This window comes from Balaenoptera musculus, chromosome 6 (assembly GCF_009873245.2).
Source record: "Balaenoptera musculus isolate JJ_BM4_2016_0621 chromosome 6, mBalMus1.pri.v3, whole genome shotgun sequence".
Taxonomy (NCBI): Eukaryota; Metazoa; Chordata; class Mammalia; order Artiodactyla; family Balaenopteridae; genus Balaenoptera; species Balaenoptera musculus.
This window is the reverse complement of record NC_045790.1, coordinates 69,480,019-69,495,734: the sequence shown is the minus strand read 5'-3', so window position 1 is coordinate 69,495,734 and position 15,716 is coordinate 69,480,019. Positions and strand designations below refer to the sequence as shown.

The following is a 15,716-nucleotide window of genomic DNA, read 5'->3' as shown; positions in this document are numbered from 1 at the left end:
CCTCTATTTTTTCAATTAGGTGGTTCATGTGAAAAATAACAATAGCTTCCAATGTCTGAATGAGATGACCTAGCACCAGGAAAATTTTCACATCCAGACTAGTGTAATCAAACCTTGCTCTTTGCTTTCTCCTTATATAGAAAGAGCTCAGATTCAGTGTACATATTCTACACGGACAGAGCCTGGAGCAGTTATTTTCCCTTTTATGATTGCCAAGTGAGAAAATATCAATAGATGGATCTTGCTTAAGAATTTCCATGTCGCATAATGAGCCTGAATATCCAAAACAGCTCCTTCCTACAGACCAAAATGTCACTGTTTGGGGGAAAAAAAATAGCTTATACAACGAGTGACCATTCCCATCTCCACCCCTGAAAGAAAACTTTGCCCAAAAGAAATTGCAAAGGCAAGAACCTGAAGGGGCCACAATCGAAAGATGGCGGGAGGGACACGATCATGTACAGGACGGGCATGGTGGACAAGAAGAGGATGAGCAAGAGCATTCCCAGGTAGAAGTTATTCGATCTGGAAGCTTTGAACACCCTGGCCTCGGGAACGTTGCAGCACATCACAGCCCAGCACTGGAAGTACATGGACGTGTGGAGCCGAAGGATATTGATGCCCGGGAGGCTGGGAGCGAAGAAGGAGCCCATCCTGGAAAGAGAAACAGAGCTCTGCTCACCATGGAGCTTCACTCCACAGCAAAGTCACACACTGCCTAGTTATTTTACATCACGCTTATTTGCCAAAGGCAGAAAATGTGTTGCCACTTTCAATCACATAAACCCTTCATGTTAATAAACTTAACTACTTCTATTTCCATCTCCTGTACACATTTTACCAGCTTCCCCATTATTGCAGATACTGTGTACTTAAGTCTTTCACAGAAACTCAGCTGGTCGCTAACTATATCCACTTAGCATTAGTAAATTTAAACTACAACAGACCAAACAGTGTATTACATTTGTTCTACTTCTCAAAAAAATTTACTTTCCCCTAATATTCATATCATTGATTAATATATCTAAAAATTTAGCTTTAAAAAAAACTTGCCCAAAAATTTTTAAAAATTAATAAAAATTTAGCTTTTTTTATAATTAACCCTTAAAACCACCCATTACATTCAAATAAACTGCATATGTGCATTAATTATTTTGTCATAGCTAATTAATTTTTACTTAATGAAAGAGAAAATGTTAAAGTAAGTTTTTCTGATGTTATTTTCTATTTGGGGCTGTTACGGTATTTTAGAGCCAATGGGAATTATGTATTTGTGCCTAATAAGATACTATGTTTTGTTGATATTCAATTGCAAGCTTTATGTGTTTTTGAAATGAAAATTTGACACATCCATTTAATTTAGTTTATCTGTTTACTTTCTTATTTTAGCTTGTCCAGGAAATCCACTGATCTGTACATGAGATTTTTAAAAAGTATTTTAAAATGCCACTTTTAAACAGGAACCATTTGGGTGAGGTCACTCTTACTTGATGGCTTCAGTGGTTATTTCAACAAAATAAATTTCAATTTTCTTTGATGAGAAAATCCATCAGCACCATAAAGCACCATAATGGCAATTTATTAATCCAAAACTCAAAAAAGGATACATGTACACTTATTTCAGAAGTATAAGCAGAATCCTATCTTTTAAACTGTCCCAAATATAATAAAACCTTCAGCAATTCTAGTTAGGGTTTACATGTTATATTTCCTGGTTATGTAGAATAATTTTTTAAATCAATCCAATGTAAATTTGGTATATTATGGAGGGCGGGGGGTTGAGTTAGATGAAGAAGTTAGTTTCGGCTATAATTGAACTTGTGCAATCCAACATTAAACCACTTCACTGAAAAGTGCTAACCTGCTACAGTTTGTGTTGTGTTGTTGATAGGTTTCCATACAACAGATCTGAAAAACATTTTAACATACTGAATTGACCATAGACTTTGTAGAAATTTAAACTATTAAAAAAATGGTATGTACTTTGGGGGATGATGATTTGTCCATGTAGGTTCATCAATTACAACAAAGGTACAGCGTGGTGGAAGATGTCAACAGTGGGAAAGGCTGTGCATGGGTGGGAGCAGGGGGTATATGGGAACTCTGTACTTTCCACTCAGTTTTGCTGTGAACCTATAACTTCTCCAAGATATAAAGTTCATTAGTTTTTTTTTAAATGAGGGTAAACTTTGGAACAATACTGTGTATCTTGGTTACAGGATAGCAAGAGAGAATCTGGAACCCCAGAAACATGAGCAAGTAAGTGAGTGACAGTCCCAGCTGAGGGGTCAGAATTACAAAGCACTAGATTATATTCCCAAATGCCAATGTTTGTAATGTAATATGCTTGCAGATGATTGTGCTTGCCCCCTTCTAAAAGTCAGGCTTGGCCATGTGATTTGTTTTGGCCAGTAACATAGAGATAAAAATGAAGTGTCTCACTATGGGATGGAAACTTTAAGAGCGCTGGAGGGTTTTTTGTTCTCTTCTCTCTCTGCTCTGACCAGTGCTGTTCCAGATGGATCCTATTCTATCACAGTCTATGACTCCACAGCGAAAGTAACTAACAGGAGCACAGTCCTTTACCAACTCACATTGGACATACGGTGTAAATAAGAAATAAACTTTCCTTTTCTAAGCCACTAAGATTTGGGGGGTTGTATTTAATTGCTGCACAACCTAGTCTATCCTAAGATACAGTTTTGCCTAAAGCCACATATATGTGTACCTATACATAGGCATGCATTGTTTATCTGTATTGCACACATATGTACACTCATATATGTAAGTGCATCTATAGATAAATAAATTTCAGAATTTCAAAATAAATATCACATAGGCATTTTGAACAAATGACTCAAGAACATTATCCTAGAAAAAGAGATCCCGGCACAGTGATATCTGAATCTTAAAGCTCATTCTGTCTTTGCCTGTGACTCACTAATCAGCTCAGCTCACTAAGTCCCTTACCCAGACCTGATCCCGTCATCTGTCAGTTGAAGATCATTGTAATACCTTAGGCTTATAAAATGCTTTTCTTCCAAGAAGATCAAAGCAAATGAAAGCTTCTTTTATTTAGCTCTCCTTATTGCTCCAGTGACACGGTATGTGTCAGGTAAATTATTCACATTTGATCAAGTGAGAAAATGAGGTAGCAGAAAGTGACAAGACTGGCAGGGAGATACAGGAGACAGCATTGGAACAACGTCTAAACCCATCTTCTTTCGCACTGTGTGTGCTCTGCCTCAGCTACATCCTGCTCTGATAGAGTAGAGATATGATATGCTTTCATCATTTAAAAATATGATTACAAAACCTACGCTATTTTAAAAATACGTGTGTAATATAGTTTTACTGATCATATCAGCCAATTCATAACAAAATGGATGTTACCTATAATTGTTTGACTTTAATAACATCGGTGTAAATAACCTTCATTATTCAGAAACTCCTAAAGCAGTTATTGAATGTCTCCAGTCACAAACCAATAAAATTGAACACAAAATCTCCATCCTCTTTTGATCATTTCTGTAGCAAATGGCCATACTTAGGCATCAGATCCTTATGCCTCATAAAATAGTGGATTACATGTGTGAGTACAAGGGAGCCTTCTAAACCTAGACTACACAGTCCCCACACCACATCCCTACCCTGTCACCAACTTCCTGGCAGTTAGGAAAACACCATTTGTACAAAGGGTTGACCTGAAGGGGAATAATAGTTATTCAATATTTTGCTTCTAGAACTCTGGGAAGTGTGTGAATATCTTAGTACACTCAAAAAACACAATCACTTTCTAAAGTCCTCTTCAAACTAACCAGAAGCAATATTTGACCAATATCTGAAGGTTGAATACATAGAAAGTGATTGCATGCAAAGATTTTGATGATGGGTCTGCCCATGAGAAAACTGGAGAAGATTGTTTAGATATTTAAGAATTTCAATATGAACAACAGTGGACTAAATAGGTGCAAGATTACAAGTGAAACAAATCAGGACACAATTATAAGAGCTTTGCTGACAATGAAAACAAATTTCTAGGCCAATCTTTTGTCTTCACTATGAAAGAACAAGAAATAGACATGCAGCATATGTCTGCACAAATGGCGCCACGCCAGGCCTGAGGGATTTATGACACTCTGCATAAGAGCCGGGGAGTTTTAAAACTGATATAAGGCAGTGGTTTCTCATTACTCCAATAGCACTGTTAGCCATTTTCTGCCATGACAGCAGAATCCCCTACAGGAAATGAAAGATCTGGAAGCTGAGCCCTTTGCTATCTCTGGTGATAGTCACATGTTGAGCCACCTTGACTTTCCTCCCTGCTTGGAGAAGAAAGGATGCATTTCACTCCTTAATGACTCTCTGGACATATAAGCCATAACCTGTAAAATTTAGAAAGCAAGGGAACAGGAATCACGTTTTTAAACATACCTGACAATGGAGAGGAGGATCTTTTTATAGTCTTCTCTTCATATTGATTGACCTAGTGAGGCACAGGAATCTGACAGGCCCCAAGGCAGGAATGATGAGGCCCTTGACTGTGGTCTTTATATAACTGAAGCAAGATCATTTTAACTTTTGCAGAGAGGTTTGCTCTCACAAAGGTTTAACAATTCAGACTAGCTATGGTTGAAGGAGTTGAGTAAATGTGAAGCTTGCACAAAAACTGACCCCAGTAACTAGTACTTGTACCTAGGACAATGGTGTGATTGGCACAATATTAGATCTGTGTCAATGGGATAAAGAAGCTCAGTTGTAACTGCTTGTGGGTTGGGGTGTTCTTAGTTAAGAGTGACAGATTTTCAAGATACACGGTCCACAGATGAATCTCCTGCTACGATTCAATTTTTAAAGTCAAAAATGGTTTCTACTGTATCAACTCATCTTAACCTGTCGAGGTTTACAGTGAAAATGCTTTCATTTAATAAAAGATATAACAATCCTTTGTACATTAAAAGAAATAATTCTGATGTGCAAATGGCCCCATGAAACAAATTACTAAATAAAGATCATATTTCTAACTAAACTTCCTAAAACATGCATTTCATCTCTATAAACTATTGGATTTGGTAAGCTAATATTTTTTAAAGTAGCTATAAATTCCATTTAAAACATATTCCATAGTGACTGCAAATAAAATAAGTTTCTTGGAAAGACCTTACACTAATTTCTTTCATTCTTAACATGCGGTAATGGGATCATTAATGTTTCACTGTTAGATCCTAGTATCACAGGATATGAAACTATAAAAAGCCTTCAAATAATCTAGAAGCCAGAAGCTAGACTCCCAGTATTTGATGAAGGAGTGCTCTGCAAAACAGGCAGATGCCTTTTAGAATTAAGATTTAAAATACGGGGAAAAAAAGTAAACTCTTCATAGCCATTCACTTTGCAAAAAGACCAATGTTGAGTTAGATACAGACTGTGGACTTCTCTAACACCAGGCTACACTGCTTCATGTAAAAATGATCTTGGAGGCTTTCTTCAAGTGATAAACTGTCCACATCTGGCTTACCAGATCATTCCTTGATTGAAGATCAGAGCCAGGACATTGCCACTGATGTCAAATTCGGTGTATGAAGGCTAGAGGAGACATTCACTGTATTAGCATCTCAAATGGCAAAAACTGAAAGGCAAGTATTTCATATTTCTGTATAGGTATGGCTAGACTTGCAACTACTTTCTTGCAGCAGCAATAGCAGAATAATCAATACAATAAATAATTAGTGATAAAATAATAAGGCATACTTTTTAACACAGTAAGACATTTTTAAATTCTGTCATTCGATGCTGTGGAAGTGTGATGAGACATACGTTCTCATATACTGCTGGTGAAAGTAAAACTTGGAGTAAACTTTTAGAAAACGATTTGACAATACATATGAAAAGTTTTTAAAACTTCATCCTCTTTGACCCTGTAAATTTACTTCTAGAAATTTGTTTTAACAAAATAATCCTAAATGCTAACAAATTTTAAGAAGCAGAGATGAAACCATCTAAATGTCAATCACTGGTTAAGTAAATACAGTTTAACTATGCTATGATATATATTGCAGCTAATTACAATCACTGTTGGAAGGATATTTATATACCCAAGAGAAAACTATGCTCTAATGTTAAACAAAAAATATGTAAACTTATACACTATTTTTTCTACTCAATATGAAACTATGCATAAAGAAAAAAACTTAAAAGTGATCAGCAAAATTAATAGTTGTTATATGTGGGTGATGGATTATGCCTTTATTTTCTTCTTTAAGTTTTGCATATTTAAAATACTTTTTTTAAAAAATGTGAATTTCTTTTACAATAAAAAATATAGAGAGCAATACAATGAAAGTTTAAGAAGTTATTCAACTCATTGTCCAGTGTTCACTCCTAGATGATACCATCCTACTCAGGGCAGCAGCACCAGGCTGTTCTTTGTACACAGGGGACACCAATCGGAACTGAGGTGGGCATCTGTCCTAGGAGGACCCGTCCAGAGGCTTCCTGGTGACACATTAGGCATCTTAGAAAGAAAGCTCTGTCAATGGAGTAATGCTAATTAGCAAAGACAATAAAGCTGGCTCCTATTTAATTTGAGATAGAGAATAATCAATCAGGAAACTGACTAATTGGTAACAAGAGAAAAAGCAAACAGCAAAAAATATAAAGTGAGAGGACCACGAACAGAGAGTAATAGAATGGCAGGACCTGATTACTGCCCCAGATCCTGACATCTGCAGGTGTGGCTTCAGACCACGTGTATCCTCATAATAACTCCCTCCCTAGCACACATACGTACACACAGCACAACGCTGATGTGCACACACACACATACAAAATCAAACAACCTGAGAGTGCCTCAGTTTTTCTTAAACCCAAGCACCCAAAAATATATTTGTAAGAAGATAGAATAGGTCTCTGATTTGGAGCCCCAACAAATCTTTCACTATTTTTGAACACTCTGCCTCAAGAATTCTTGAATCCAGGCATCAAATTCATCATTTCCCAAAAGGCAACAGTACTCTCCTAGTTAACTGAAAGGTATGGGCGATGTGCCTTGTAACAGATTCAGGGAGTAGATGCCAAGTCTGACATAACAAGAATGGTTAAATAGCAAGATATAATAATAATAATATGGTACATAATGAAAAAATAAATAACCCTATATAAGGAGGACAAAGATGACAGATGATTTCAACAAAAATTCACTCAAGATACTACTAAAGAATATACAAAGTGTTTCACTTAGTTTGCAGATCATCAAGAAGCTTAATGTTCATAAGATGCAAAGAGGTTAGGTTGACAGTTTTTGTTCTAAAATCAACAATGAAAAAAGTGTGGTTTTCATGGAAAATGAGGAAAATGAATTGCTTCTAATCTGGAGAAACGTTAGCTCTGAGTCTTTCTCTTTCCCCAGGAGCACTTTGCTCTGGATCAAGTCCCCTTTTCTCCTGGAGCCCTGCGAGATCACAGAACACATGTGACAAATGCTCAGTCGGTGGTCTGCACCATCTGTGGCCTTGGAACACCTCTTCTCTGTGTCCGTTTAAGAATCAAACCTTCAACCTTGGCCTCTTTAGAAGAGTGTCAGATTTAGCCCACCAAACTAAGGAAAATGAAAAAAATTCAAACTTTTAGAAGTACATTTCTTTTATTCTCACAAGCATACAAACCTCTTAAAGGCCATTTGAGATGAGATATTTTTATAACCAGGTGACCAGAAAAGCACAAAGGACACACTAGGAACCCTTGGTTTCATACTGTGTGTGCAGCAGGGGCAGCTGGAGGAATAAAATCTTTGATGCATAAATTGATTGACCGGATGCAGAGAAAGGGTACCTCCACACTCCCTACTGTGACAAGCGGTTTTGTGATACAGACACTCATCTGGGATTCAGACTCAAGTATGAGACTTTGCCCTGCCATTTCCTCGCTGAGTGAGCTGAGCCAGTCACTAATCAATTCAGGCCTCAGTTTCCTCACAGATAAACTAATGAAATGAACTAGATCAGGGGTTGGTGCATTATGACCCATGAGCCAAATCTGGACCACCATCAATTTTTGTAAATAAAGTTTTTTTAGAATATAGCTACATTCATTCATTTATGTATTGTCTATTGCTGTCTGGGATGAAAACAGGAATGTCATAGTTACAACAGAGACCATATGGCCTGATGCAAGGGAAATCACTTGTTTTCCTCTATGACTACACTCTACTCATGATACTTCTGACACAGATGTATAGGTTCTTCCCCCAAACCAAGCATTTCCCCAACTTTCTGTGGATACCATCTCGACGTCCTACAATTTAACTCAATTCTGACACTAACTGTCCAGAGTTGGTACAGATCCCACAGGTTAAGGTCTTAGTGCCACAAGACTGCCCCACACTTTAGACGAAAGCCTCACACTTTAATCGAAAGCTCAGGTTGTCACCTATGCTGACGGATTGGCTGTAAACTGGAGATTCTCACGACTCCCTCCTCAGCTTTGATCATTTGCTAGAGTAGCTCACAGATCTCAGGAAAACAGTTTGTTTACTAGATTACTGGTTTATTATAAAACGATACAACTCAGGAATAGCCAGATGGAAGAGGTGCATAGGGCAAGGTACGAGGGAAAGGGTACAGAGTTTCCTTGCCTTCTCCAGGTGCACCCTCTTTCTGGCACCTCAATGTGTTCAACAACATGGAAGTTCTCCAAACCTCAGGGTTCAGAGATTCTTATGGAGACTTCATCACAGGGACAAAATCAATCGTTAACTCAGTCTCCAGCCTCTCTGCCCTCCCTGGAGGATGGGGGGATGAGGCTGAAATTTCCAAGCTTCTAATTATGGCCAGGTCTTTCTGCTGACCAGCCCCCAAACTGAAGCTATCCAGGAGCCCACCAAGAGCTGCCTCATTGGAACAAATAATGCTCCTATCACCCACAATATTCCAAGGAATTTAGGAACTCTGCATCAAGAGCCAGGGTTAAAGACCAAATATAAGAACAAAAGATGTTCCGAGCACCACCATTGCTTAGTAAATTACAAAAATTTTAAGCGCTCCAGCCGGGAATTGGAATGAAGACCAAAATATATATTTCTCACTACACTACAATAACATACCTGCAGAAGTGAAAATACTTATTGTGCAATCTTTTACAGAGAAAGTTTGCCTACTTCTGAACTAGATAATTTCTAAGATCCCTTTCTAATCTAAAATCTGTAATTGGTTGACTCAGTTATTAAAGAATTGCTTCTTGGGACTTCCCTGGTGGTGCAGTGGTTAAGACTCCACGCTCCCAATGCAGGGGGCCCGGATTTAACCCTGGTCAGGGAACTAGATCCCACATGCACGCTGCCACTAAGAGTTCGCATGCCACAACTAAGGAGCCCTCGAGCTGCAACTAAGCAGCCCACGTTCTGCAGCTAAGGAGCTCGTGAGCCACAACTAAGGAGCCCGTGAGTCGTAACTAAGGAGCCCACCTGCCACAACTAAGACCCAGTGCAACCAAATAAATAAATGTTAAAAAAAAAATTGCTTCTCTCTAAACACCTTAAAAATGGAATTTATACTCCATTCATTAAACTCAGAAACTCCCACTCTAAAAACGAAACAAATGTAAGAAAGCAAACACACGCACACACACAGGGTATGAAATTCAAGGCTCATTCTTTTAGAGGTGGATTTTTTAAAATATGAGATCATACTATAGTTTCATTTTTTTTAAAAGCCAATACACTAATAATATTAGTGTAAATCAATTTGCAAAGTGTTGCCTCTAAAATATAAAAAGCTTAAAGGTAAATGATGCTTGAGAAAAAACAGGTTTTCTTGTAACCCGAGTTAACAAAATGATTCAAATGGAGTAAGTGTAATAAAGTCCCTAAGGGCTGCTCATACGTAATAAGATTTTTAGGGGCCAGCAACAGAGGAGCCAATTTGGATTTGGGTTGGGGTCCGTAATAGTCAAGGAACTAGAAATTTTCTTGCTTTATTTTTAGACCTTTGTTTGTGGTGGGCTAGAGTCAGTTATCTACCCAGAAGGAAGACATATGGTGCTCATTGAACTAAAAAGCCTGAGAAAACCCATCCTCTCTCTGCAAGTTTAATTATTTGGGGCAAACCATCAATCTCTGGATATTGCGAAATGCAATTCAGGATCTCAGAGATAATTCTGTCATTGCAATGACCTGCCTGACTTTCGTCACACAAATCTCATTTCCCACAGCTGGAATCACACTGCTTAGAGCTGCAGGCTGGCCTGGCCTGTGGCACTGGGGCAATGGCACTCAAGGGTGGTCCCCAGACCAGAAGCAACATCAACACTTGGGAACTTTTTAGTGAAGTAAATTCTCAGGTCCTGCCCCAGATCTACTGAGTCAGAAACCCTGTGTTTTCATGTGCCTTCAGAGCATTCTGATGTATGCTCAAATTAGAGAACTCCTAACCTAGGACAAATCCAACCCTCGTCTACTAGGTTGATTCAGCACCTCAGGGCTTTGCACTATAACCCTAGTTGCCTGCAGATAGACTCTGTCCAGTCCAGCCTATTCTGTCCCTTTGCCCATGTTCTCACACCTTCATTGGATACCCATGACTTCTTACTGATTCTTTATCATGCCATCTTCCTGGACTGCTAAATAGTATCTCATTCCCAGAAAGGGAATATCAGTTTATTTCCTAATTCTATATCCCAGCCCCTCCTGCTAATTCCATTCTACAGCAAGAAACCTGTCTAAGCATTTGACTTACAAATGCTATGGATTGGCTCATGAATTAGTCATGCTTTGGCAGGGTCCTTGAAATTTCTAGGGGTAAGCATTACAGTGAAAATTCAATATGATGGAAATCTGGTTGACGGCTTTGAAGTCAATCAGATGTGGATTTCAGTCCTACCTCCACCACTGACCAGTTATATGTCTTTGAGCAAATTATTAAAAATCTCTAAACCTCAGTTTACTGTAAAGTAGAAAAATATTATCTACCTCATAGCGTTGCTGGTATGGTTACACAGAATAATATATGTAAAGTATTTTGTAGATGTTCTAACACATGGTAAGCTCTACATAAAAATATAATACAGTGTAATAGGATTAGTAATATACTCTGATGGTCTGTGAACCATATGCCTCTTATTTATGGGTAATCTTGCACTCCATCAGATCTCAGGAAAATCTCCCATATTTTCCATTCACATAAATTCAACAAGGAGCACCTTAAAATGTAACTTTAAACAAGGTTTAAACAAGCTGAGGTTTTAATTTGATTGAACATACTCTTACCCCATGACATGTATTCAATCCATTTCTTCCTGGATACTATTTACCTACTTCATTGACAAATGCCAAGGATGGTGTCAACATAAATTAAAGTGAGAGTTAAAGGCATTCTGTGTTGAACTATTGCAGAAAACCCAGAGTTTACAAGAGGACTGAGGGCGGTTCTGCTGAATCAGGGTGGTTAAAATCCTTTCTGGGAGCAAACCATTCCACTCCCATGAGTCAGTGAACTCTTTAGAAACATTGAGAACTATCTGCTATGCTCAGAGAAGTCTTAGGAAAGATTAACTTACATTACATGGTCTAACAGTCTGCTCCTAGCCAGTAATTTTCCCACCTCAATTCATCTTCATAGGTTTGTTGTGGTAATACTTTGGCCATGAATTTATAACTGGAAAATATACAGAGTCACTTTTAACCCAATTTACTCAGATATAACCAGTGTATAATTCAGTACATTTAACATAATGGCTTTTCCAGAAGGATACTTCATTGCCCTTATTTATTCACTGGCTATATAAACTTAGGCAACTCCAATTCAGACTCTTAATTTTTTATATGTAAAATAAAAGCATTATGACTGATTTTGTCAAAACTCCACCTTAACGTTCAGTGAATCTCTGAATCTAATGCTGGAGTCTGCAGAGTTTAGACTTTATAGAGGTTAGTTATTGTTATAAAAGTGAATGAACTTTTTCAAAAATATCTTCTCTATAACTGAGCAATTCAACCTAGAGAAATTTCTCATAAGGAAATAAGTTTTGCATAAGCTTATGATTTATCTATGGAGATATTTATCTACATGGCTATAAATAAATACGATCACAATGTTTAATATAATAACAAAACATTAGGTACAGTCAACTAACAACAAATAAAAAATAACTAATTATTGTACATTCATATGTAGAATGTCACACAGCCATTTAAAAATTATAAAAGACCAGTTAATAACATAGAGAAAAGGTCACTGTTAGGTGAAAAAAAGCAAGTAACTAGTCAATAGGATACATGCCAATATATTTTTATAAAAATCTATAGTACTATATATAAATCTATAGTACTTGTTTATCTACATATAAATAAATACTAATACTCTACAATTCAATTAACTAAGTAATGTCGTGAGTGGTGGGATTACCTGTGATTTTTATTTCCATATTAAGCTTATATTGCCTTTTCCAGATTTTTAAACAATGAACTGGTATTATTTTTTTTTTAAGAATTTCTTTTTTTTAATAGTAATCTTTTATTTATTTATTTATTATATTTATTTTTGGCTGTGTTGGGTCTTCATTTCTGTGCGAGGGCTTCCTCTAGTTGTGGCAAGCGGGGGCCACTCTTCATCACGGTGCGCGGGCCTCTTCACTATCTCGGCCTCTCTTGTTGCGGAGCACAGGCTCCAGATGCGCAGGCTCAGTAGTTGTGGCTCACGGGCCTAGTTGCTCCGCGGCATGTGGGATCTTCCCAGACCAGGGCTCGAACCCGTGTTCCCTGCATTAGCAGGCAGATTCTCAACCACTGCGCCACCAGGGAAGCCCCGAACTGGTATTATTTTTAAAGTTCAGAAAAAAAAATTTTTTTTTTTTGGTGGCAGAAATGAACACATTTTTCTCTTTCATTCCTTAAAGGATTCTTAAAAGTATCTCCTCTGCCCATCTCAGGTTCTCCTTTGCTTCATGACAGGTACTTTCTGGACTCATACTGGCAATTAGTAAGTCCAGAATATCAAAGAAACATTCTCATCAGCCTCTTAGCCTCTAAAACAGCTCCATTTTAGATTTCTGCATCTCCGCCTGCACCACCCAAACTTTCCAGATGCTGGGCCCTGCCTTCCATCAGTCCGTCCACTGAGAATTCTTTCTTCCGTCTCAGTCTTTTGAAATTCTGATCCTCCTTCAAGACTTGGCTCAAATGTCTCTTACTCCATCCTGTCTTTGTATTCCTATTGATCTCTCCCACAGTGGTTTCTCCAATGTGCAATTACATTTCCTGCTCTGCGCTGACAACGGGAGCTTGCAGGATTAAAGGGTAGCAAAGGGTGTGAGGAATCGGTGAATGAATGTTCCACCAGAAGAGGGCAGTAATTCCTCAGCTCCAGCCAATTTCTCCAGAGTGGGAATATGGGTCTAATGTTGTCAGGCCTTTCAATACGTCAAGAAAAACAAGAAATCCATATATATAAATTTTTTTTTGGCTGTGTCGGGTCTTAGTTGCAGCATACGGGATCTTTCGTTGCAGCACGTGGTCTCTTCATTGCTGCACGCGGGCTTCTCTCTAGTTGTGGCGTGCAGGTTTTCTCTCTCTAGTTGTGGCACACAGCCTCCAGAGCACGTGGGCTCTGTAGTGTGCGGCACGCGGGCTCTCTTGTTGAGGCGTGTGAGCTCAGTAGTTGTGACATGTAGGCTTAGTTGCCCTGCGGCATGGGGGATCTTAGTTGCCTGACCAGGGATCGGACCCGCGTTCCCCGCACTGGAAGGCAGATTCTTTTCCACTGGACCACCAGGGAAGTCCCAAGAAATCCATATTTTTTAAATGTAAAACTCCAAGCTTTAAAATATTAGCTCATAAAAACAAAAAAACAACAAACCAAAAAAACACTGCAGACGAGAGAAAAAATTATCTGTCAGCTGAATCTAGCCTGCAGGCCCACGTTTGCAACCTCTCCTTAAGCTTACAGCTTTTACATCTGTGTATCCTCTTATCAGCAGGCACAGAGGTTTGCTCATAATGGTTTGTACCTAGCAGGCACTCAGCTGTGTAAGCTATCCACCTGGTGGGTCAGTGATAATAAGATCCATATCAAGGTCCATCATCCAACCTTAATGTTTTAAAACTTGTTTTGCTGCTGAGCTTCTCTCTGATGAGCCTTCCAAAGGTAACATGGAAGCAAATTCACTCTGTCTGACCTAAAACAGGAACTTGTCTTTTTTCCTGTACTTTGTTCTAACCCAAGAGCACTGCCAGCACTCAATAAATAATAAATTACGGTCATATAATTACAGCTTTTATGCATCCGGGTCATGTTATATTGACTTCATATTTGAAGCAAAATTTTCTAGCACTTAAGAAGAAAGCAGTTAGGGATAAAAGGCAAACATAAGCCAAGTGATGGTCTAAGAAAGAAATGGCAATTTTTATGTCTGCTTCAGAAGAGCTGAATCAGGCAAGGAAAATAGAAATGAAACCAAGCCAGCTGAATACCTCATAGCAGGGAATGGGAAAGCAACACAAGGGCATTCTGGATCTATAGCATTACCTCACCGTCGTCCACCAAACAGTATGACCTGCTTCTGGCTCCTCCAAGAAACACTTTCAGTGAGAGACAGAGATGACCTAATAAAAGGTACAATCTCAAAGTCAGGTAGCCAGGTAGAGGATCTAGCCTGGAGTCTTGAAAACAGTTCTGAACGTAGGACTTGTCCAGAAACTGGAGGGCATGAGACAGGAGGAAGCCCAGCAGGGAAGGATATCCCTTCACTGGTGAGAAGAGAAACATCATTAGCTCAAGAATACTAGGGCAGAATTGATTCCAGGGCACATCCCTGGAAGCAGGCAGAGTTCTGTCAGTAGACGGCGTTGCCTTGATGGTGCTAGGATGCGGAGGTTCAACACAGAGTCAGCCAGTGCAGCCAGCCAACATAACACCTGCCATGTGACAAGCACAGCCCTAAGCATGAGGTCAAGGCCTCTGTTTTCAGAGAGCTTTCATTGCAACAGAGGGAGACAGATAATAAGCACGTTCGAAAAAGGAGATGTCAAATAGTTACACATCGTATAAAGAAAATAAAACTGTGCTGAAAGAGAGAGTGCCTGATGGGCCACCTTAGATTGCAAGGTCAGAGAAAAGCTCAAAGGAGGTGACATATTAGGTGAGTCCTTAATGACAAGAATCAGCCCTGGCAAATTCTAGGAACCTGCACCCCTAGAGGGAAGAACAATTGGGGCAGATGCAAGGAGCATCTTGTGTTTGAGCATAAGAAAGACTCCCAGTGTTTGTGGACTTTACAAAGCAAGAGCGAAAGTGGTAGGAGATGAGCTCAAGAGAGAAAAAAAGAAGCAGATCACACAGGGTATCGATGGCCTTGGACGGGGATTTGGAATTCATTCTAAATACTTAGAAGCCACTGGAAATACTTGAGCAAATAAGTATCAATACTATCAACTCCTCAGGTCCTATTTCCTAAGATGACAGTTTCATTTGCAAAAGGCGGACAGAGAGATGTGTGCTTTGCTGCCGCTCTCACACTTTGTGGGGGGACCTGGGGTTGAGCATAGTGGGGGGCTGGTGATGGAATCAACACCAGTGGGGCTCAGAAAAACCGGTGCTGTTGTTGTGGGGAAGGAAATCAACTTGCCGGAATTCTACTCCACCAGTTGCCAGAGCCCTATCAGTACCCTGGGCCTTTCAGAGCCCCCTGCTTGCGTCTCTGCTGAGCTCTCATTAGACTGTGCGCTT

At 39.1% G+C, this 15,716-nt stretch overlaps 1 protein-coding gene across 1 annotated transcript in view; it reads right to left on the bottom strand.

The window, feature by feature from the left end:
• Nucleotides 1-15,716, bottom strand: part of TMC1 (transmembrane channel like 1) — a 378,985-nt gene that overhangs the window by 14,641 nt on the left and 348,628 nt on the right. Inside the window, 2 exon segments of the mRNA XM_036856685.1 lie at nucleotides 415-654; nucleotides 5,519-5,586. Coding sequence (XP_036712580.1) covers nucleotides 415-654; nucleotides 5,519-5,586 — 308 coding nt within the window.